Source organism: Sphaerodactylus townsendi, linkage group LG02, assembly GCF_021028975.2.
Source record: "Sphaerodactylus townsendi isolate TG3544 linkage group LG02, MPM_Stown_v2.3, whole genome shotgun sequence".
Classification (NCBI taxonomy): domain Eukaryota; kingdom Metazoa; phylum Chordata; class Lepidosauria; order Squamata; family Sphaerodactylidae; genus Sphaerodactylus; species Sphaerodactylus townsendi.
The window spans coordinates 56,171,876-56,196,869 of record NC_059426.1 but is presented as its reverse complement, the minus strand read 5'-3'; the positions used below and the strand labels follow the sequence as shown (position 1 = coordinate 56,196,869).

Sequence of the window (24,994 nt, the reverse complement as noted above, 5' to 3'; positions counted from 1 at the left end):
ATAAATTTTGTTAGATAAATAAATACGTACACTATATGAGCCTGCCATAAGCTTAAGTGCATTAACAGGCAGTAGCTGAGGAGACTGGCATTATCCTGCGTTAAACTGTTTCCCTGTTAAATTTGCCCAACAGACATACCTTTTTGCACATACTGATTTGCATCACAGCATAACTTATGAGGGCCTCTTTCAAGTCATGGTTCTTTTGTTCTTTGAACCGTTCAATATCAGTCCAGGCACTTTTGACAAAGTCTCTAAAATCAAAAGACAACAGATTAATGGAAGCAGAACACCCTGCTGTGAGCCCAAGCAACATCTTCTGAAAGCTACCAGATGAACAGCTGAAACCCAAAGAGAAAGCTAAGAAATATAATAGTACTAGCAATGAAGTTCATTGAGCAAACAACTATAGCAGGTTCTAGGAAACTAATCCTCCCAGGGTAATCTACAGGATATGGCATATCTACAGGAAATGGCAACCTGTGCAAACACTGAAATTGCTCCCAAACATCCCAGCTTAGCCAAGGAGAGGCAGGGCAGCAGGGTGGCTGTGAAGCTGGGGAAAGTTCTCCCCATCTCCATAGGTATGCCCCACACCATTTGCAAAGTTGGATCCTGGATTTGCAAAAGGGAAGGGGGAGCAAGCAGGGTTCTTGTGAAGATGGGGAGAACTCTGTCTCTCACTCTCCATTCTGCCACCCCTTCTCTTAATTTTCTCTTTTTTTGCCCTGCTATCCCAACTCTCTTTCTGCCCTGCTACTCCAGCTGTTTTTAACTTTCTGCCCTGCTATCCCATCTCCCTCTTTCTGCCGTTACCTCAACTCTTTTTGCCCCCATGTCCCAGCTCCCTCTGTCGGCCCACTTATTCCAGCCTGCTTTTTTTTCTTTTCCTAACCCATTCTCTACCCTTATTCTCTATTTTTCTGCCTACCCAGCTTTCATTCTGTCATTCTGGTCACCTAATCTAGCTCTCTCTGCCTCTTCCCAGCACTCACTCTCTTTCTGCCCCTTTCCATTCTTAGTAGCTTGCCTGGCGTGCTCTGTGAGGGGTTGGTGAGGCCTCTCCCCCCATAGCCTCACTCTCACCGCCAGTCACAGCTGTTCTGGATGCGGTGAGGCCTTACTCCTCCTGCCCAAACAGCTATGGATAGAGTGGCCTCTTCAGTTCTGGCTGCTGGGGGAGGGGCTTGCTGCTGACTTACTCGACAGTTGGCTGAGGCAAGGAACAAGACAGCCCTGTGGGGACCCCGCCTAGAAAACTGAGGCAAGGAATAGGACAGCCCTGCAAGGACTCCAGAGCTTTAAGAAGTGTTACCGGCTGAGAGAGAGTCTGGGAGAGTCTAGTCTGTGCACATGAAAAATGCCACCCTCTGGACTACATCTCCCAGAATTCTTTGCTTTTTCTGTTCGTCACCAAGAACACACTGCTCAATTATAAAGTAAGATGGGAGGGTATAAGCACTTTATTTGATTAAACTGAGGTTACTTTAGTTACATTCCTCTTCCAATATGGCAAACTAAGGTTGAGATGTAGAGATGTTGAGTCACAGAGCCAAACACATGTAAAACCAGACAATTTAAGATAACACCATTTATTCTCACACTGCCATTCACTTACTTCATGACTACCAGCTCACCACAATGGAATGTTCCCTACGCATACTTCATCACAGCCTCTCTATGAATTTTGGGGTGACACTCAGCATACTTCTTTACAAAGTTCATCTGTGAACTTGAAGGGCTGGCTTTCGCACACTGCAGCAGCCCCCTGTAGTCATCTCTTTCTGACAGTGTGTAAATCACTTTCTGCGTTTAATTCCTCTTCTCCCTTTAGCAGTTTCAGCAGAAGGAACAGGTTCATATGCGTTGAGGAGGGTGGTGTTAGAATGAAGTTGGTGCACCAGTGGATAAATCGTGCTTGTTGTTTGGTGGGCATTAGCAGAACTTGTTGGTGTGACAAGTGGAGTTGGAGCTTCAAAGTGCCCTTCATTAAAATGTCCTGTGAAACGAAGCTATATATATAAACACGAAATACCACTGGCTGACTGACTGACTCATCAAAAGAACTCAGAAACCATCCAAAATACCATGTTGAAGGACATGGAACTCGTGGTGTTTAACTGTCACCCTTAGAATGTTCGTGCAGATGGCCAGAGTTGAACAGTAAATCTATATATATATATATAAACATGAATAAGTCGAGTGGAAGTTTTGGAAAATCCTTTCTTAGCGAGCACCTGAAGCACATAACGAACCAGTGTGCCAAATTTCAACTTTGTAGGTTTGGTGGTTTTTAAGTTCTTTTGATGAGTCAGTCAGTCAGTCAGTGGTATTTTGTGTTTATAGATATAGATTCAAAGCTCTGGTGGAGATTTAAACCACTTGCTTCTTGGTGTCTAAAACTATCTTTCTCTGAGGACCTTGTAATGTGCAAACTTAAAATATTTCCTTTCCACAATTCCAGAGAGGTAGCCACATTAGTCTGTAGTTGGTGGAGGCACACAGGTCTAGTGACCCTTTAAAGAATATTGGACTGCTCCCTGCATAAGCACATCCTGGAATATTACCCAGAAGTTTCAGATAGTGTGAAATGTAGCTGTAAGGTTTCTGATCGGCACAGGACAGAGAGATCAAATTCTGTCAGCATGCTGGTTAATATCTTTATAGCCCTGAACTGTCTGAGACCAGGATAACTCAATGATTAAGATCTTCTGGAAAGAACTTTCACTATATTCTAGGATATACCTCTATGTTGGTGCCTCATTTTTGAAACTGTCTCCCAACAGAGTTTCACAGCCTGCTTACTTTGAGGTGGCAGGCAAGAAAATATTACTTTCTCCCAGGTTTTTGAAGTTGGTGTATTTCTAAAATGTTTTTGCTGCTATAAATCTTCTGTATGATCCTTGTTAGATCCCTAATTAGTATTTGATGCTATTCAGTATTATCAACTGATTTTATGTCTGTTTTATTGTAATAATAGTTTGTCATTGTATTTTAACTTGTCTTTAAGGTGCCACAAGAATCCTCCTCATCTTAAAAAACACAGAATACACATTCACAAAATTTCTGCAGGTTACAGAGAATTCTGCTTCTTTCCTTAGGATGTGATTGCAGAATGCCAGCACTTTTAGCAGTGTGTGCACATAGACCTGAATATAAAAGGTGTAATTCTTACTTATAGAATATGAAATAATAAAAGGTATTTTCTTACACTTCAATAGGTATGTCAGTGCTTAGTTTTCAGCAAGGCTTACTGATCCAGAAGTAGCCTGCCAAGAAATCTAAACATTAATCAATACTGTCTATATTTTATGTGATACTTCAATGGAAATTTTCATTAACAGGATTTTTTAGAGTGAAAAAAGCTATCTTAGATCACACTTCCAAGAAACCATCTACAGGTAGCCTGCTAAATTTATTGCTACCTAAATACAATACACAAATGACACAGGAAACTGTGTACATCTGAAAATATGAAAGACCAGTTTTCAGTCTCAGTATAACAGCCAAAAATGTTGTGTTTTTGCAGTTGATAGGAAAGCTGTGTAAGTCAACTCACAAGCACAAGAAATATAATAAAAATGCTTACAGCATACAAAAAACTTATACTGACACTGGATGGGATCCCACCTATCATTTCTGGCTTTCAGCTCCCCCTTCATGTTGTCCTTGAATACCCACTGTTCTTTAGGAGCAGTTTTTCAGGGGGCCATTTTGAGCCACAGCAGGACAGGGAAGAAATAATATTCCATTCTTTTCTGTCAGTGCAAATTTTTGGTAGGCTCCAAGCCACTGTCATTTTTAAGAGTCTACATTTTCTTCAAACAAAATCAACAGTTACCGGCTTTCTAAATTCTTTGCTTTGAGCTGTTCTTCTCCTTCATGTATTTGTTCTTCTAGTACCTTTATCTTTGCTTCTCTCTGTTCTGGAGTTTCTTGACCAAAAAGCTTACTGGTCATTCCTTTCAATGAGAATGTTCTCACGGTCTAAAAAAACAAAATCCCACAATAAATACAGTTTTTCTTCTTTTCAATAGAAAAAGAAACATCCAAATACATATATGAAGTATCTGTTTCAAACAATGTGCAAAAAATGCAACAGGGATGTGAAAATGAAACCCTAAAGGAGAAAATAAGTTCTATATGGCACATCACAGATGATATTTCTAATGGTGCACTCACATGTTCCTCATATTTGAATACAACACTTGATGTTCCAAATCATGGTTTGGAGGACTATCTGAATTAAGCCAATTCAAAAAATGTATTCTGAGGCACTCTGAAGTTATTCAGTCAACACAAAGCCTTCTACCTGTAAGCCATGTTTATAACTTGACTGAACCATGGCCTGGAACCTAAACACCAAATCTCAAACATCCTACCATCATTAGCAAAGAGAATTTAAGCTGCAACCTGGATTACAGTTAAGTATTCCTATGGATTTCAAGCAGGTGACAAGCAGTATAACTGTGTGCAGAACTGAACACCTAATGCTTGGTTGTGGTTTTTATAAACATAATGCCCTAGAGTCAAGGCAACTTATATTATTTTATCATTTCCTTTGGCGTTTGTCATCATTTTGATCACTCCTTTCACGAGAGATTTAGGAACAAGGTTTAAAAACCTCAAACCCAGTATCTTCCCTAATTTAGTCTGATTCAACTCCACCATCTGCCCAATTTACCACCACCTATCATCAAGTCACGTGTCTACTGTATGCCAGAGCTTGAGAAATCTAGTTGCTAGGGCACTGGGGTGCTTTAACAACTCTCTGTGAGCCTAAAATGTCTCTCCATTCCCTTGGAGCTGGTGTTTACGACTGTTCCTCATGGGCAGGATTGAAGTGCTGCTTAAGAAGCTGGTTTGGAGCTGCCAACCCCCTTGTTTAGTAGCACTTCATCCCCTGAAAGCCTTTTCTAGTGGTCAAACTACTCTTCACACATTCTGCATGATTGCCACAGGGACTTAAAGTTACCTGCAAACTCTCTATGAGAACTCAGTTCAAAAGCACAGCAGGGGGTTGATCTGGATTGGGACCATGGCCATAGGTAGAGAAGGAGATTCTGTCATCCTCTGTACTGATTCCTGATTTGAAACAGCCCTAGTGGGGGGTTATTTGTCACGTTGGGGCAGGGCTGCACATGCAACCATACAGTACACATGCAGCTTTCGGATAAGGAAAATAATGCCATTTCAGGGGCCACGTGAGGCAGGGAAAATGGTGGGGGAGGCAGGAGTCCCTCCCCCACCACACCATGGCCTTAATCCTAAATGAGATGCTGCAGCACTCAATATCAACTATATCGAGTTGATGTAGGGCACTTGCAACTGATAGGTGGCTGCTAGTCCCTTTGGCAATCACGCGATACATGTAATGTAGTCTGGACCTAAGAGGTGGAGACTGAAAACCCTGCATAAAAGGTGGGGGGAACGCTGCTTAAGAAGCAGGAGTGGAGCTGCTGGGCCACTTTCTTAAATAACATTTCGCTCTCTGCCTTTTAGGCACAGCTTTTCCAAAAGCTCTGCTCAAGAATTCAGAAGTTCCTATTTGCATCAACGCACTTCTGTAAAAGGTAATGAAGAGCACAAGGAAAGAGCATGCACAAGGAAAGACATGACACAAGACATACAACAGACAAATGAGAACAGAGATAGAGTAATTGCATTTATCCTGAGGAGACTGTATCAGTGAGTAAAATCACTCACTATAAGGGTTTCAGTACATGCACTCACAAGTTCCATTTGAAACACAGAGTCCAGAAGAAATCTTTACTTCAAAAAAACAAACAAAACCCAAGTAGAATGTGTTACTCACCTGAGTACTTAATATGTGCTTTGCCTGTGATATTGCTTTATGTATGAACTTGCCAAACTGCAGTGATCTACCTTTTGGTGTGTGTGTGTACTTGTTAATGCCTGCCATAGAAGCAAAATGAGCAATGTATGGAAGTGGTTAAAGCATCATTCTTCTCTTTCCAATTAGTGAAGGGGGAACTGCCAAAAGGGTGAAGAAGGTGGTAGGCAAAAATGATCTATTCGTAAAAAGGCATCTCCATGCTCCCAATACTATTAGAATCACACCACTTAGTTTGAAGTGCCTTGTACCAAATCAACAATTCTAACGCTGGAAATTTACTGCAAAGTTGGCATAACTTTCTCCTTCAAAAAAATAATAATAAGCAAAATAAGCCCTCCAAGCATTATGCATAAATTGGCACAAGGCACATATACATGAGTCAGAATATCAGAACCTGAGTTAGGGAAAATTGTTCTGAAACTTTAATGTGGGCAGATTTAAACCCAGTGCATACAGATGGAAAAAATTATAGTGGGTGGGTCCTACTTTCAAACTACAGGTAGGGAAACATAAGAATACTCCATATACAAGATATACCTGGGAACAGAAACCATGGCTTGAACAGTTTACCCTGGGATCTAACCTCCTTTCCATTTTTCTAAACATACATGCAGCCAAAACCTGGTGTAAGATTTTGCTTGTGAAGTGGATTCCAGTAATTGCATACACCCCTCTCCAGAGATCAGCATGAGGCAGCTCACATGACAATGAAAATACTGTATTTAGGCTGGTGCCTAAATCTGCAGGCAATTTGTCAAACCCTGTTGGTGTCAAGCAGGTTAGTACATAAGAACTTGTGTATAGTGTGTACGGCATAACTGTTCAAATTCAGCTCTCCACATCATTACCACCTGTGATATACTGCACTCCCTTTCTATTCAAGTTCCTCTGGATGGCTTCCAAGCCACTGAACAAATTAAATCATACCATAATCCTTTCAGCTTTTAAAAACAAAAATAATTATTATTCTCCCCGGTTGTAAAATTGCACTTTTGCCAGCAGTATGCTAAATGTCTTTCTGGACAATACAGATGCACAGAAACTAATATTTCCAAAAATACATTTTACATAGACAGCAGAAGTCACAGTGCAATCCTGTGCAGTATTACTCTAGTCTAAGCCCCATTTAAAATCAATGGGCTCAGACTAGAATAACTGCACAAGATTGCACTTTCTGAGACAGTTTTTGCAAAACTTGCTACCAACCTCCTGTCAGCAAGTTATATTTAGGTTAAGAACCTGGTTGCCTACAATTCTAAATCTTGGTGAATGGGGGGGGGGGGGGGGAGGGGAGCAAGCTTACTCCTGTTGCCAGTTCCTCACACTGCTGCTTCTTTGACGTCAGATCCTGAGCAGCTGTTTCCAACTCGTACTGCAGAAGTTCATGTTTCCTGCAAACTGCCCTGAAAATGATAAATAAAAGTGTTGTCCTGAAAAACATGCTGCTCATTATGGTCTTAAAAATTAGTGGGGAGCTGTATCAGACATCATCCTGAGAAACATATCTAGCAGAATTAAATATGCCCATCATTAATGCAGTTTTGTCACAAAATGCTATGGAATATTATTCATTAATGTTATAATACTAAGCCACAACTCCTGAATCTTGAAATTGCTAGTTCTTTGCAAAGATACATCCTAGGTTTTAATTCAAAAAGTCTCCAGTGGCAATATGAAAACCACTTCTACAAGACCTAGTTCTGCACATGGTATGGAAATAACAGATGTTCTAGGATCACAAAAATCTATGAATAGGTAGCAGATTTGATTACATTACAGTTGCATCACTGACATCAAAGGAGAACTACTAGAATTTAAACCATGCTACCCTTCTTTCATCTTGTAAGTTTTTTTTCTATAGCGGATTACACCAAGTTAAAGACTTTGGATGTGTAGAGCCTTTCTTTTTGACCAATCAAAGCAGTGCAGTACTGCTTGAAGTGGTAGACAGGGATTTTTTTATGTCCAAGAACATCTTTCCTACCTCACCTTCTCTGAATGTTTTTAAAATGTATTGATTCCATCCAAATGGAGTTTGAAGATAGCTTACATATCAGTATCCAAGCATGTTTTATAAAGCAAAACAATTAAACACATGTGTTTATTTGCTTCACATCTAGCTTTGAGAACTTGCTCACTCTTAAGTTGTTCCTAGTAAATATTCTGCTACTAGGATGTTGTGGGTTTTCTGGGCTATATGGCTGTGTTCCAATAGTATTTTCAGAGGATCCTCTGAAAATGCCAACCACAGATGCAGGCGAAACGTCAGGAGAAAATACTAGTGGAACACGGCCATACAGCCCGGAAAACCAACAACATCCTAGTGATTCCTGCTGTGAAAGCCTTTGACAATACATATTCTGCTACTGGTGCTGTATATTCATGACTTTTTTTAAGGAGCAGCAAGGGCGTAGTGGTTAAGAGCAGGTTAGAGGTGGGATCCAACCAGTTCTCACCACTTCTCTAGAAGTGGTTACTAATTTTTTCTGAGTGCCAAGAAGGGGTTACTAAAGCAACCTCCCTGCCCAATAGGGGCTGGAGGTGAATGTGCGGCGGCGCCACTGTTTGAATCCCACCACCATCGGAACCTGTTATTAAAATTTTTGGTTCCCACCATTGGTGCATTCTAATCTGGAGGAACAGGGTTTGATTCCCCGCTTTGCTGCCTGAGCTGTGGAGGCTTATCTGGGGAATTCAGATTAGCCTGTGCACTCCAACACACGCCAGCTGGGTGACCTTGGGCTAGTCACAGCTTTTCGGAGCTCCCTCAGCCCCACCCACCTAACAAGGTGTTTGTTGTGAGGGGGATAGGGCAAGGAGATTGCAAGCCTCTTTGAGTCTCCTGCAGGAGAGAAAGGGGGGATATAAACCCAAACTCCTCCTCCTCCTCCTCTTCCATTGCTTTTGTATATTCTCTAATACATCAATACTGCGGCTTACATTTGATAAATATAAAATGAAATTATCCAATAAATGATAGTTGGAGAGCCAACACATTCCAAGCACAAAATCAAGACAATTAGGTAACCTGGTTACTGGATTCCTTTATGTGAGTGTAAAGTGCCATGAACTCACAGGGAACTTATGGCAACCCTGTAGGGTTTTCAAGGCAAGAGGTTAACACAGGTGGTTTGCTATTGCTTGCCTCTGCATAGCGACTGTGCGCTTCCATGGAGGACTCTCATTCAAGTACTAGCCAGGACCTGAGATATGATGAAATCAGGCTAACCTGGATCATCCAGGTCAGGGCAGATTCCTCCATACACTATCACAATTACTCACATTGTCCAAAAAGTACACAATTAGGTAAATATGTAGAACATTCAAAAATTTCAATCCACCTAATATATATCAGTAGCATAATAGACAGCTTTAGAAGAAGAAGAAAAGAAGAGTTTGGATTTATATCCCACCTTTCTCTCCTATAAGAAGACTCAAGGTAACTAACAAGCTCCTTTCCCTTCCTCTCCCCACAACAGACACCTTGTGAGGCAGGTGGGGCTGAGACAGTTCCGAAGAACTATGACTAGCCCAAGGTTACCCAGAAGGAATGCAAGAGTGTAAAAAAAACATCTGGTTCACCAGATAAGCCTCTGCCACTCAGGTGGAGGAGTGGGAAATAAAACCCGTTTTTCCAGATTAGAATCCACCTGCTCTTAAGAACTATACCACGCTGGCTAGGATACATTAAACTACAAACTTTCAGGAAAATTGCCTTTATCACACTGTATAAATGAGAAGGTGATTTGCCTGAGAATTCCATGGAAGAGAAAACCTTTGAATTCACATTTCTATTAAGTTATATATAAGTTGTTACGGAACCATGGTAAACAGTATACAAATGAGGTCTACTGAAACATTTATACAAAATTAGAATTATCACATAAGATGTTATATTCCAACCTAAGAGCTTCTGCATAGAAGAGATACTCTTTCAGCTGGTCTGCATAATGTTCTTCTTCTTCTAGTATGTCATCAATAGAAGCCGCATACCTAGGAAAATAAGACAGTAGAGAAACTGGCTCCCAAAAGCTGATATGATACTGTTGAGCCATCAACATTTTTCGCTAGAGCTATCCCGTGTTTTTTTTTAGGAAATACAAGCAGTTATAAAGGAGGACAATGGATTTCAATGAATGATTTAGTTAAATTACTGATTTAAATAAGTCTATCCTGTTAAAGTGATGTGACTTCAATCGTAGCATTCAGTACTATATGAACATTATACATACCTATAGGAAAATTTCTAATAAACTTAAGAAAGGTATGCAGATACTAAAGTTGAAAGTTCAGTCTTTAGCCAGTATATTATTAGCGACTATAGTGTGCATTGATATTTTCTTAATGGGAGAACAAGATGACTAAAATAGGGAGTTTTCCCTAATTCCCTCAGAAAAAAAGAAGACCAAAATAAGAAGCTCTTTTTAACTCAGAATAAAAACAAAAGAGTCAATTTCTATAGTTTAATATACACAATAAATCAGTCTGGATGTTAATCAACTGTGAGCTAGTTGCCACTGGCAATGTTAACATCTCAGCCAACAGCACTAGAAACAAAATAAAGTCTTGATTACAATACAGAACATAATGAACTGATCTAGATTTGCAAGGTTTGGAATATGCAGGAGCGTATGGCACTTTGGTGGGTCAGAAAGTTGGCTGGGTGGGATGGCAGCCATAATCTGAATAAAAATAAACAACTCTGAAGCCTATTACTATTGCAAAAAAACCTATGTATCTGTAAGATGGTTTCTAGACATCATGTTTTCTTTAAGAACAATTTTTTAAAGTTTAAGGTAATATGTAACCCATAACTTTCTCAAGTTTACTACCCAATTGACCATGAAAAGTTAGTATTTTTACACTCTGTTCCTAGCACTTCGACCTAAGTTCAAATAACACTGTTTATTAACATCCTAACAAAAGGACAAGGGCTATTAGAAGTGTCCTACGCTAAAACAGCATGTTTTTCGGTAAGCCTTACAATTGTCCTGAAATGCACTTGTAATTGAATTTCATATACCAGTCTTTTTCCTGCTCATCAACTCCTCACTTTCTCCTTTTCATAGAAACACCCTCTCAATTTGTCTATCTCTTTTCCTCTTTCCTGGTTAAGCATCCCTTCACTCTTTCTCCTGCTTTCCCTCAGTCAAGCTATGTTTCTGTCAATCATTTCTTCCCTCTTCTTTTCATATGTCAATCTTTTTATCCACTCTTCTTCTGAACACCATGTTCATCTTTAGGGCAGTAGAATAAAGCCCATTTACCACTAAAAAGACACACACACACACACCCCACCTTTAACAGCAACAGTAGTAGCTGCAGGGTATAAATTGACTTAACATAAGGGAGCTTGTGTCAGCAAAGCTGAAAGCAATACCGTAGGAGTTTAGACTCTTGTCAGAGACTAAACTCCTAACAGAGTCCCTCAAGCTGGAATGCTCATAGCTGAGACACCAGACTATGATGCATCCACCCCCCTTCAGGAATCAACACCGACATCACTGAAGAGAATGGACCATTTCTGTGATGGCACAGGAATCCTTGCTACTCGGCACTGACAGTAATGGGAGATGACACCGGGGGAGGATCTTTTGTAGGCAACAGTAGTGCCACTTCAGCTAAGCTTGGTTAATACTGTGTAGACGAAAGCAATGGTAATCCACTTTTGATCATATCTTACTTTGAAAACCCCATGATAAGACTGTCCAAAAAGAAAAAAGATACAGTGCTAGAAGATGGCATCCCAAGGCTGGTTGGAACTCAATCAGATACTAGGGAAAAGTTGAGAACAATTATGAATAGTGTTTTCTTAATGACACTACTGGTCTAAAGCTAAAAGAACTTTCAATTGTTGACGTGAACAGATGCAAAAGGGAAGTCCAAAGCTGTTCAATGCAAACAACAGAAACACAGAACGTGAGATGTATGAATCAAGGTAAACTCAAAATCCTAAAATGAGAAATGCAAAGTTTAAACACTGCAATCCTGGGAATGAGTGAACCAAAAGGGTCTGGATTAGGACATTGTCAGAAAACTACAAAGCGTTTTACTCTGGAAATGATGAACACAGAAGAAAACAAGTAGTTCTAATAGTGAGACAAGATGTAGCAAAAGCAGTCAGGGGCTGTAATGTAATATTTGACTGAATAATATAAATCAGAATTCAGGGAAAGCCTATCAACATAACCATCATTCAAGTTTACATCTCAACCTCACATGAGGAATAAACTGAAAGCATTTATGCAGGTGTCTAGGAGGAAACTAATCACATGCCTAAACAAGATGTGCTGATAATTATAGGTGACTGGAATGCAAAAAGTAGGAAACAAAGTAGAATCAAATACTGTTGACAGATTTGGGCTAGGAGCACAAAATGAAACAGGACAGCAACTCACAGAATTCTGTTAAGACAACAATTTATTCATTATGACCACACGTTTCAGGCGACCTAACATATTGTAAACATGGACATCACCGTATGGCCAATACAGAAATCAAGTAGATCACATAATCAGAAACAAAAGTTGGACAAGCTCTATTATCTCTGCTAAAAACAAGAGCAAGAACCAGTTGTGGTACAGACTATCAGTGAATCCTGATCACTGCGGCAGGCAGGTGCGGATCGGTGAAGGCAGTGCCATGCCTCCTTCAAACAGGTTTTCAGGCAACGTAGCAGGAAAGAAAACTAGAAATCCCTTCCACCACCCAAATTGTCCCACTGACTTGAATGGCTTTTGCCACACTTCCTGGGCTGGAACACTGGTGGAAGCCAACTAACATCAGCTCCATCCCCGGGAATGCCCTGGCATGTCCTACCCACGCTGGTGCCCACACAGGACTTCCGGGTTTCAATGCCACAGAGCAGAAGGGCAACTGGCCATCAGCACATTTGCCTCCTGTGTCAGCAGGCTGCCACTTATGTGGCAAATGGATGAATACATTGGCATGGCCCTCTGCTGTTTCCTCTGCAGATTCGCCTCCTCCCCGCCCAAAATCAGGATAGGGCTGTATGAATTGTTAATGTAAAAAATTAGAATAAAGCTGAAGAAAAACAGCAATACACTCATAGTGCCAAAGCACAACCTAACAATGTTTTCAAGGAGCTTAAAGACCATGTAAAGATTATTTTAAGGTGCCACCTGTACTCTGGACAAGAGTTTACTGTGATGATCAGAGTGGTTTCCAATTGGCAGAGGGGTCACACAAGAATGTATTTTATCTCCCCCATCTCTTCAATCTACATGCAGGACACATTATAAAGAAAGCTGGATTGGATTTAGATGAAGGTGAAGTGAAAGGAACATTAACAAATTGAGATACACAGATGGCTCTACATCACTGGCAGAAAATAGTAACATGATTCCTGATGAAGGTTAAGGCAAGAAGTGCCACAGTAGTATTACAGCTGAACATCAAAAGGACAAAAGTAATGACTACTAGGGAATTACACAATTTTATGATGAAGAAGCTGAAATTGTTCAAGATTTTCTTTTCCTCGGCTCCACTATCAATCAAAAGGAAGGCTGCAACCAAGAAAGCGGAATGAGATAAAGACTGGGAAGGACAGCCTTGAAAGAGACAGAAAAGATTCTTAAGTACAAGGATGTGTCACTGGCAATCAAGTTCCAGATACTTTATACTACAATAGTCCCCATTACTATATATGGGTGTGAAAGATGGACAATGAAGAAAGCGGACAAGAAAAAAGTTGGTTCCTTTGAAATATGGTGTTGGAGGGGTTTTATGGATACCATGAACTGCCAAAAAGACAGTAGGTTCAACATCAAAACAAAATCTGAACTCTTCCTAGAAGGTAAATCAACTAAACTGAGGTTGCTGTACTTTGGTCACATTATGAGAAGGTAAGACTCACCAGAAAAGACAATAACACTAGGAAAAATTGAAGGCAGCCAGAAAAGAGGAAGACCCAACATGAGATGGATTGATTCCATAAAGGAAGCCACTGCTCTCAGTTGGTAAGACCTGAGAAAGACTGTAAAGGATAAGATGTTTCGGAGGTCCTTAATTTATAGGGTCACTATAAGTCAGAATCAACTTGACAGCACTGAAAACACACCCACACGCACACACCCACACAAATTGTCTTGTGTGCATTTCAGCAAATTCTGAGAAATCCATCTTGGAAAAAAAGAAAACACAAAAAGCAGGAAGTGGGATGTTCGGGCTAATCTTTCTTTCTTGCCACTGACGAACAACTGAGCCTGACGGCCAAAATCTTCATCATCCTCATCAAGTGAGGGAGAATGAAGTGGCAGCGGATTATGGTAAAAGTGAACATCTGGGCTCTTTTACCTGGGACAAATGGGATTTTCATTCTTCCACATCAATGCCTACAGCTTCAAGGCTAGGAATTTGAACTTTCACTATCCAACAGCTGCTAGTAGCAATATCACAGCCTTTCCAACCCCATGACTGCTTACCTGTCCACCAACAAAAGACAACCACTGTTCACAGAGTCCCTACCAGAGACAAGAAAAGGAAGCAGAGTAAGAGTTTACCTAGCACCTCATGTGGCAACACTATACAGCTGCAAAGGCCAACACATTGAAATATTAAAAACACACATTAAGAGGTATTTAAAAATGCTTGCTCCCTATCCCAGATAAGATGGTCACCCCATTGCGGGCCAGAATTCATCAGCTGAAAATAAATGCTTCAGAATAATGCTGGTAACTCTTTGACAACTGTACCTTTTTGGGGTTTGGTGCAAGTTTTGAATACTTTGTAAGTTAGGAGGAAATACCTCAAATTTGTCCTTGGAGACTATGAAAAGGCTATAGCTGGTGGAAAAACACAGCAGCCTGTCCATTATCCAGGATTAGCCAACAGGATTTCATCATTCCTGTTCTGAGGGCTCTTCACTGGCTGCCAGTTAGTTTCCAGGTCCAATTCATGCCATTGATGTTTACCTTTAAAGGCCTTTAGATCCTGGGGCCCATATACTTGAAGGACTACCTCGCCTTGTATGCTCTCTTGTGGCTGATCTGCTCACCAAGATCTGTTATTAGCCCTTCCAATGTTTATGGCACATTCTACCACTATCCAAGCTCCAAGTTTTACAGTGGCTCCCCCATGCCTCTGGAAAAGCCCCCTGACGTCAGGAGCCCTTCTACCTTCCTGGCTTTCAAACAATACAAAATAGCGCTGATCCAGGAAGCTTAAGCAAAGCAGGAATACCCTATTGGTTGGGCTATATGTTGTCAATACTCTTGGTTTTAATGTACAGTTTTAATGTTTTTATGCTATGTTCTGCATGGTTTTTACATTATTGTTACCCACCTTAAGTTCTGAGTATCCGGGGAAAAGGTGGGTATATAAATATTTTAAATAAATAATATATGTAAACTATCACCTGAAGTATCTACAGCTTGCATTCTTGGGATTATAATATCCACCCATCAAAGTGAAGTAGATCAAAAAGGCCACAATGGTTCCCCGAAATATCCCATGACAACAAAGGCTCACTGGTTGTCACATATAGCTCTCAGCTCAAGCCAGGTTAATGCATCATTGTTACACTGTAGATGCCTCAAGTTCCTACTTTTTGTAGTCTGACAGCAACATACGCAAATATTAAATCTTTAAAAAATTAAGAAACGACTAACGAAATTCAAGCTAAAAGATGCGAGTTTCCAAGGAAGGTGCAAAGCTTTTTACATGCTGAATAATGCACAACTGGATGATATGCTCTGAGACAGTTTTCATTGTTGGACTTCCAATCTCACCTTTCTAGATAAGTATTTTTACTACAAACTGACTTGACATGTCCACCCCATGCCCAAGGTCCATCAATACAGAAGTTCTAGATAGTAGTATTACAAGGTTCTGAAATGCTGCAAACAGTTACAGTAGCATGGCACCAAGCGGGCGGGAAGGGGGTTGCGCATCCCTGTGGGGGCATTCCAGGGCAGGGGCACAGCGCGCACGCGTGCCCCAGGCACGTTTCCCCCTCACTCTTCCCCTGAACAGTTAGCTCAAGGAAAAAAATCTCATTCTGCCCACCAAATCCTGCAAAAAAAAAAAGTTCCTTTCATACAAATGCTGCAGGTGGATTTTATTTCCTCATTTCTGTAATGTTTTAGTTCTGTTCTAATTTACCAGAATGCTACTAGGGTGAATGCTAGTGGTTTAAAACTTTAGTTGCCTTACAGAAGCAAAACAGATCTAGGCACTGAATAAGGGGGGGGGGGGGGTCTGTCAAACAAAACCCATACATTCACATACTGTGCAAATCTACTGCCGCCAAACAAATGGAGAGTATCAGATCTGCAGCACATCAGGTTTCATTCTACCAGTTTCTGGCACAGTAACTTGAAGAAAATGCTGGAGCGTGCCAAATGCTTCTACAGTTTCAAAATAATAATAAAAAAGAAATCCCTTTAAATCATCAGGGACTCCTTGGACTATTTAATGCATTAGATTCTAGAAAAGCGCAAGCCTAAAGTCAATGAAATGTTGCATAACCTCGAGTGCTACTCTTCAAAACACACCATTTTCCCAGCTCTGACTCTCTACCCCCACCCTTCCCTAACACTGTCCATCTGGCTTCCATCAACTCTCAAACAGTCAATACTTACACATCCATGTGATGGCCAGCACTCTGCAGCCCATCCCCCATCTCCTTCTCTATTGCACTCCATTCACTAGAGACGAAAGAGCAAATTAAATTTAAAAAAACAGTGAACAATGAAGGGTGAGGAAGTTAATAAGCTGCATCCTGTATATAGTTCCTCCCAGGTGATATCTGCATGGAGAAACCTCAAGGTTTTGCTTGGCTAGGTTGCTAGACTTCCTTCAAGCAGGAAGAACTTCCTTCTACCTAGCACTTGCACGATTTTTTTTAAAAAAAGACTATTCCTGCAGTTTAGAAACTGGAGCCCAAAAAGGGGGGCAGGTACATCTTGCTTAAGCAGTCAAAATGGGAAAATATCAACACATTATATTAGTGAAGATACACTGTCATTTTCTTGCATAGGCAGTCAATGCTTCAATTGTCTGGGATATTCGGGGGGGGGGATTTTAAAAATCCAATGCTATTTTCAGATTTGAATTAACTTGACACTGCCTCAGTATGATATTTTTTTCTTCTGGAGAAGGTAAGAGCTCCATCCCAGATCCATGCTAAACACAAAATTTAAAAAATAAATTAAAAAATACCTTTTTGGGAAGTTTATGGGATGCTATTCTTATTTCTTAGAAAATCTGACACTTTCATGAGGATCCATATGCCTCCACTGTAAAGGCTGCTGATGAGCTACATAAACTGTCTTTTGTGAAGCCTTTTTGTGTTCCACTGGTTAGTTTTTAAAAAGAGGTTTCATACCGTTCCCATTACCAAATACAAAGCTTTAAACCATTATGATAGCTTGGATCCACTGGAGTACCATAGAAAGAAAGGTTTCTGCCCACAGAGCACAATGTTCTCCCTCTCCCTCCCCAAAATACACCCCCCCTCCAAGCTGTTCATATTGGAAAGGCTCCAGTGCATCCAAACCAAGGAATAAAATTACACTAATTAATACCATCAGATCAAAATGAAATCAACAGTGCAGTAAACAAAATTGGCAATTATCTTTCAAGCCCGCATTAAAAATAAATTTGTTTTTTTTAGCAATATGTGACTACTGTTTACATGTTCTTATGACAATCTACTAACATGTTTAGAATTGTTAGAAGTTTAAAAGGCACTTCTCTTACAGTGCAATCCTATGTAAAGCTGCCCTGATTAAACCCATTAGATGTCAAAGGGCTTCGAGAGGAATAACTCTGCACTGGACTGCCATCTGTAACACATTAGCCTAGGGGATTAAATTTTCCAGCTGCACAAAAGGAGAACCCCTGGTTTCAGAGTCAGATTCCTTAATTTTCCAATGAGATGGAAAAAATTAAACACTCGATCCAGCTATATAACATCACAAAAAGACTACTGCTTGAGTCAGCTCTTTAAGCATCGTGCATCTGCCCAACTGTCGTAACGCTTTCTTTAGTATTAAAGACATACAATGAAAAATAAACTCCAATTCCAAGGCAGGCAGAGGAGAAACAGATGGTGCAAAACTGCAATAGTCACTCCAGCTCCATCCGCTGAACATGTGAGAAAAGACATCTTGGGAAATGTGGTCAGAGATTCAAAACCTTCAAATGTGTTTCACGATAGCAAAATGCAAACAGCTTTTCCCTTGATCACTGAATAAACATAGCGAAGGTGTTTCAAATGTAACCTGATGACCCACCTTGATTTTCCAAAGTTTGTTCATAGTTGAAAGCAAGGGGAGCAAGCTAATTCAAGTAGATTGAGATGTGCTTGCAATTTTATCCCGGGGTCAGAGGAGCAGTTCCTAACACACTGCAATCTCAAAAAATAGGTTTTTTTTCTTTCACTGCTTTAGGACAAAATTATAGTTGGTACGCTCAACTTGGAAATATGAAGCTGATTCCTTTTAAAAGTTGTCTGCTGCTTTTCAGCAAAATTTGCTGATGGAAAAACACAAGAGAAGCTATTTTTAAGGACATCTTAAGCCTCTGAGGAAATAAGTTGTCTCAAATGTATTAATTAAGGTGACCTGTATCAGTACATTTAAGATACAGCTGCAACATTTTCAAGTGCAAATTCCCCCTCAAGTGCTTCTTAGGCACATGAATTGAATAAACTAATAAATTATAAAAACCACTCTCAGCTCTTACCTGAAAACTCTCCCATAATTCCCATGGACTTTGTATACCCCATACAATCGATCTGCTACTCTCTGAAACAAAATTTATACACACTAGTTAAATATCTAAAAAGATAAGTACTTTATGTGTAGTTTCCTACAATAAAGTGTATCAAAATGTTCAGATTTATAAAATTATCTGCCCCCACAAGCTTCACACAAAGCATGAGTGCTCCAGTTTTATCACAAAATTGAGTAGGGCGGGAGAAGAGCCATTCTCTCCCTCGCTTTGAAGACTGGTCAATCTCCACCCAAACAAGAAAATACTGTTTAAAATCAAGTCCATCCACTATTTCCTCTTTGCTCAAATCCATATCTTCTGTGCCATGATTGCTTTACTTAGATTTTTAAGAAACTTCTGACAGGGACTCTTATGAAAGAATGTTTTCTGAATTTCTAGTACCACACTCAATTGAACCAGCCTCATCAACATGCTCACTGATATGTTAAAAATCTGAGGGATAGAATTTCTTACAGTATGATTATTTTCTAGATGAATTACTCAGACTTCTTTTTGAAAAAGATCAGAATTATAGTATTAGTTTCCTCGATGACAGAGACAGACAACATACCAGGATAAGTAGTTCAGCAATTTAATATTTCACTTTAAGGATATATGTTATCATCCCAGGATTCTATTATTATTTAACACATTTTATCATTTTTGAGCATCCTTGAGACATGGGAAGATTTTTTTAAAAATCTCCTCAGTGTGTTCATACTCTTGCCCTTCATCTCAGGGCAAAAAAAAAGAGAGCAATTAGAGGAAAAAATGGGCACATGCTTATAGCATGGCCTACAATTCTTCCTGAAGAGATCCAATGAGACCGAAAACATTGTGAAAAATAAGAAATTTATGGGGAATTCAAATACAAATATATCAACCCCTTGGACAGGAGACAAACTTTCCATAATGCCACTAACTGGAAGAGACTAGGATTGGAATAAAACACAGAGGGAACTGGAGAGAAAGTAATATTTTCCCCAGCAACTATCCACGATTTCCCAGCTTCACTTTGAGTACCACTGATTTAATCTGTAAAGCTGCTCCACCCCCCCCCCCCCGCATCCTATCTGTGTCTCTCTTAAATAGGCAACAGTGTATCATTGTAGTAAGTTTCATTTGGAATATTTTGTGATTAAAAGCAAGGACAGGTATTTAGTAAAAATAATCCATCTCCAAAAAGACCATTTTCACACAGATGCCCCATTTATTCTATACATTTAAAGAGAGCCAACTTGTTACTCGGTTAAGACTCCCGATGGGAAATACTTACAGCTCTGACTCTCAGAAGGTGTGATATGACAGACTGCAGCTCATCAGTGTAGTGTTTAAGCTCTGTAAATCTCCTGGGAATGCAAGAACAGGAAGTACATCATGAGCAATCAGAGAAGCAAGCTCTCACAAATTGCATGACAGGATCACAACAAAACAGTCCAGCTGTACTAAGCTTGATTGGTTCAAAGAGAATAATCTGAGGCTTCTTGGAACAGTCATCACAGACTAAAGCAATGATTTAATAGAGAAGCTATTTAAGTGAGTAGCTGACTCAGCTAAGTAAGGGTTTTGGTCTTACTGTGTGGGCACTGGGCACTTCATTTGTCCATAAGAACTAGCCTGCTGGATCAGACCAGAGTCCATCTAGTCCAGCACTCTTCTACTCGCAGTGGCCCACCAGGTGCCTTTGGGAGCTCACATGCAGGAGGTGAAAGCAATGGCCTTCTGCGGCTGCTGCTCCTGAGCACCTGGTCTGCTAAGGCATTTGCAATCAGAGATCAAGGAGGATCAAGATTGGTAGCCATAGATCGACTTCTCCTCCATAAATCTGTCCAAGCCCTTTTTAAAGCAATCCAGGTTAGTGGCCATCACCACCTCCTGTGGCAGCATATTCCAAACACCAATCACACGTTGTGTGAAGAAGTGTTTCCTTTTATTAGTCCTAATTCTTCCCCCCAGCATTTTCAATGTATGCCCCCTGGTTCTAGTATTGTGAGAAAGAGAGAAAAATTTCTGGGAATAAAATTTTGGGAATAAAATTTTGAATATGTGTCCAGGCTACATTTCTAGAATAAACCCAAACACAGCCTCTGTTTTCATAGCAGTGGGGAAAATGGAAGACAAAACACAATGCAATAGACACATTTATTCATTTAAGACATTTATTAGGTGCCTTTCTTCTTTACAGAGCTCAAGGCAACTTACAATATATAATAAATATGAAAATACATAAAACACCAATTTAAAATCTCAGCCTAGGACTGCTGTAATCAAATGCAGTCCTAAATGGGAGAAGATAGTCCTTCAGTTATTGCAGTCTCAAGCTATGTGGGCAGTGGTGGGATTCAAATAATTTAACAACCGGTTCTGGTGGTGGAAATCAAATAATTTAACAACTGGTTGTATACAAGCACCATTTCAACAACCGGTTCTGCTGATGTGGTACGAATCTGTGGTGAATCCCACCACTGCATGGGGGCTCTAGAGGGCAAAACCAACACCTGCCTATAAAGTGGGAAGAAACAGAGTTTAGTTAAAGGATCAGTCGAAAGTTGCTTTCTACATCAGAAGGATACAAAAATCTTATTTACAGATTCAGTTGTATAAAGCAGAAAAAACAAAGGCTGATTCCGCATGGGCCAAAAACAGCGGTGTGAAAAGGGTGTAAAAACAGTATAAACCCTTTTACACCGTTTTAAACCCTTTTACACCATTTTCACACCGCTGTTTTTGGCCCATGCGGAACCAGCCTCAGTGCTAGATTCAAAAGCTTGCAGAATGAGTTGCCACCCTGCACCCTTCTGCCATTTGCAAGCAGCCTGCTGTTTGTTCTGAAAATGCCCTCTGGGGATCAGGGAAACCTCATACTTAACACCTGAGAAAGAAATTTAAGTCCCATCAAGACATACTCCTGTCAGTTTAGAGCTGTACACTTCTTCCTTAGAATAGGTTTTGGATTTCTATTTTAAAGGTGTTTTTTAAAAATCTAGCACCTGCACTGGGAACTAAAAGTTAAAGAGTCAAGACACTAACCAACTGTGAGATTATTTAATTTTTCTTATACTTACTTATCTGGGTTTTTCACTCTGAATGTTGCATTAAGAGCTTTTAATCTTGAATCTGCCTAGAAGAGGGTGGGAGGGGAAGGAACACAACATAAATTTTATTAGCTTATTTAAATCTAGAACCATAAGAATCACTAAGACATAACTCATTTCTAACTTTTCAAACCGTTGGCACAAATATTATATCCCCTGTAATTTAAAATAATTATGAAACTGACTCAACGAAAGTCCAGTAGAATCCTTCTGACAATATTTTTCACACACTACAGAAGGGCTACAGAGAAGGCAACTTGATGTAGGAATGAAACGGTTAAATATGGAATGGTGCGTGACCTTACTTGCACAAAGAACAAGTAGCTTTCTTTTAAAAATTTCACATTTATTGTCATAAAATACTGAGCGTATTTCACATACGCCGCTACCATAATCCTCATAATAAATCTACAACAAAGGACGTCACCGTCTTGAGGCTCTCCCCCCGCCCCCAGTTACCAATAGAAACTGCTAGGAATATTTGCAAGGGCAAACCTAACATAAATTAATGCACACCCCTATCTTTGCACATCATGAATAATCAGAGTCAGTTTTCAACCAGGGTTCAGGCTGGCAACAAGCCAGATATACATTTATCAAATGCTTAATGTTGGCTTGTTGGGATATCTGAATGCAGCTCTAAAATCATTTTAATATTTCACAAAATGCATCTCTCTTTAGTTCCAATTTGCAGCTCTTAAGGGATGAGAGGACCCCCCCCCCCTTTCATCTCAATTTGAAGTGGCGTAGGAGGTTAAGAGCTCATGTATCTAATCTGGAGGAACTGGGTTTGATTCCCCGCTCTGCCACTTGAGCTATGGAGGCTTATCTGGGGAATTCAGATTAGCCTGTGCACTCCCACACACGCCAGCTGGGTGACCTTGGGCTAGTCACAGCTTCTTGGAGCTCTCTCAGCCCCACCTACCTCACAGGGTGTTTGTTGTGAGGGGAGAAGGGCAAGGAGATTGTAAGCCCCTTTGAGTCTCCTGCAGGAGAGAAAGGGGGGATATAAATCCAAACTCTTCTTCTTCTTCAATTTATAAGCCCTACTCAGGAGAAGCAGGAAGGAAAATTCTTTCAAAGTCCATCCACTGTTTTTCTGCCTTCTTGATTTCCCTGACCCAAGCAGCTGAGACGGAACTACATTTCCTTATGCCTTTCCAGCTGCCTTGTCATTTCAGGGAATGTAGTTCACAGAACAGCTGATCCAACATCAGGCACTCTATGAGAACAACAGTTCCCAAATGCAGCAGGCACTACAGAGATGCTATCCATTGTGTGTGGGGGGTGGGTGGGTGGTTGGGAGGGATGTGAGAGAGACAGAACAGAAATATCCCCTCCCTACGAACGTTGCCTTCCTACACTACTTCCTATCATGAGTATGGATAAGGCATGATTCTCCTGACATTATTAGATATGCCCTCAGAATTCAAGCATCCCAAAAGCCTGGAAATCTGACATTTTATCCTCAAAACATTTTAATTTATGGGCAAGAAATCAATTATTGCTAAAAAGATGAGGATCTATAAGGAGATATATTGGTTTCACATGCAAGCTGGCTGGGTGTCCAGCTTTGGTTCAGAGCTGATGACTGGTTGAATTTTAATTACAATCTGTTTATTTCATTTGTTTGTATTTAGAAGAAGATTTTTATTACAATTTAGGAACTTCATCTCTGAATAATGTTGCCTCATTTGCTGCAACCAATTGCAACAGTATTCAAAGCAGAAGTGGATTTTGTCAAACTATTGGAAATATTTCTGATGTGACACAGGATTCACAGTTCCTAAATTGTAATTAAAAAGAAACCAAGTTTGTAATTTTCAAGGGGTACACAGATCTGGACAGCTGATAGTTACAAGCACTATCTTATTCTGTATGTTAGCAATATTATGCTATGACTCTGAGTTACCAAAATACTCTCTATGGTTTCTTCTATATCAATGTAGAGTTATGACTCTACAAATTAATTTTACCACCAACCAGAATAAGTCACACTATAATTACATATTTACCTTCAACTGAAACCCGGTTTCGTTCACCATCTCCTTCCATCCACTTTCCTAGAAATGGAAATTTTTATTTAAACTGACAGTTTCAAAATGGTATGAATGTAAACGTTAGTTCTACACCAGTGGTCTGCAACCTGTGGCTCTCCAGATGTCCATGGACTACAATTCCCATCAGCCCTGCCACTTGGCCATGCTGGCAGGTGCTGATGGGAACTCTAGTCCATGAACATCTGGAGGGCCACAGGTTGCAGACCCCTGTTCTACACACACTGCTTCAATAAAGTTCACTGGCCCCAAGCCATGCAAGATACATTGCACAGCAGATATAAGGCCTGAGATCTCTCAAAACCTTTTTGTCTGTAAAAGACACTTATAAGATAGTTTTATATTTTTTAAACCCATGTGACTGGCCCACAAAACCTTTTACTTGCCCCCTTTCTTGCCAGTATAAGTCATTTGTAACACATCAAAATTCCTATCTTGTCTGCCTGTAATCACTTTTTACTCATTCACTTGCCTAATCCTCTTTGATGTTTACAAGTCCAGCATAACAAAGTATAGGCTATATATTTTGTGAATTACACAAAACACAGATCAGTTTGGCCTACTGTATTCAGAAAAATTTCCCAATGGCTTCCTCTCTATAGGCAAGAAAATCAGGAGCAGCCTAAAATCATATTTGGGGGAAAGAGGAGCTGCAGTTAGGCTCCATCGTTATATTACTAGCAGTTTGTGTAGTAGTTTATGTAGTATTTAACACTCCCTGTTCTACCTGATCCTGACCACTAGGATTGATCAGCTGCCAGTGAGACCACACAGCCAGTCAGTGGCCACCCTTTCCCAGAGCATGACTTTGATCCCTGCAGGCTTCTTTGACTGTAGAAAACTTTCCAAGTACTTAGAGACAGAGCAGAACTGCTTTTCATGAGACAACTATAACAGGCGGCTTTACTCTAAGACACGCAACAGACCAGGACACACATTTTCACTGGATGACTCCCCTTACAAAATCCAGTTTTCCAAAATCTACACAGAATCTTATTAACCATTCTCTCATATCAATGGTCTTTTTCAGGGATTTTTTAAAAGAAAGTTCCATTTTACTTACTAACACTTATAAAGAATGAATGATGATGTAGCACTAAAGGAAACATCTTTTTAAAGGGCAGAATGGGAAAGGCTGTTTTGTACAGCAGAATAAGGAGAAGGAAACAGAGGCCCACACCCTATTAATTATGCTCAGGTAGGCCCCTGATTCCCCTGGATATTTCAGTGTCTTTTTGATATCACTG

The 24,994-nt window shown here is 40.2% G+C and overlaps 1 protein-coding gene across 2 annotated transcripts in view; it reads right to left on the bottom strand.

The window, feature by feature from the left end:
- SNX4 (sorting nexin 4) overlaps positions 1–24,994 on the bottom strand; it is a 45,524-nt gene that overhangs the window by 2,793 nt on the left and 17,737 nt on the right. The window contains exons 5-14 of one of the 2 annotated variants that reach the window (XM_048485679.1): positions 23,706–23,753; positions 21,661–21,716; positions 19,872–19,944; positions 18,566–18,627; positions 16,459–16,524; positions 14,302–14,340; positions 9,761–9,850; positions 7,161–7,260; positions 3,842–3,987; positions 140–254 (exon numbers count right to left, since the gene is read on the bottom strand). In XM_048485679.1, coding sequence (XP_048341636.1) covers positions 140–254; positions 3,842–3,987; positions 7,161–7,260; positions 9,761–9,850; positions 14,302–14,340; positions 16,459–16,524; positions 18,566–18,627; positions 19,872–19,944; positions 21,661–21,716; positions 23,706–23,753 — 795 coding nt within the window. The remainder of the gene's footprint in view (positions 1–139; positions 255–3,841; positions 3,988–7,160; positions 7,261–9,760; positions 9,851–14,301; positions 14,341–16,458; positions 16,525–18,565; positions 18,628–19,871; positions 19,945–21,660; positions 21,717–23,705; positions 23,754–24,994) is intronic. The other variant, XM_048485680.1, reaches the window with a different exon arrangement.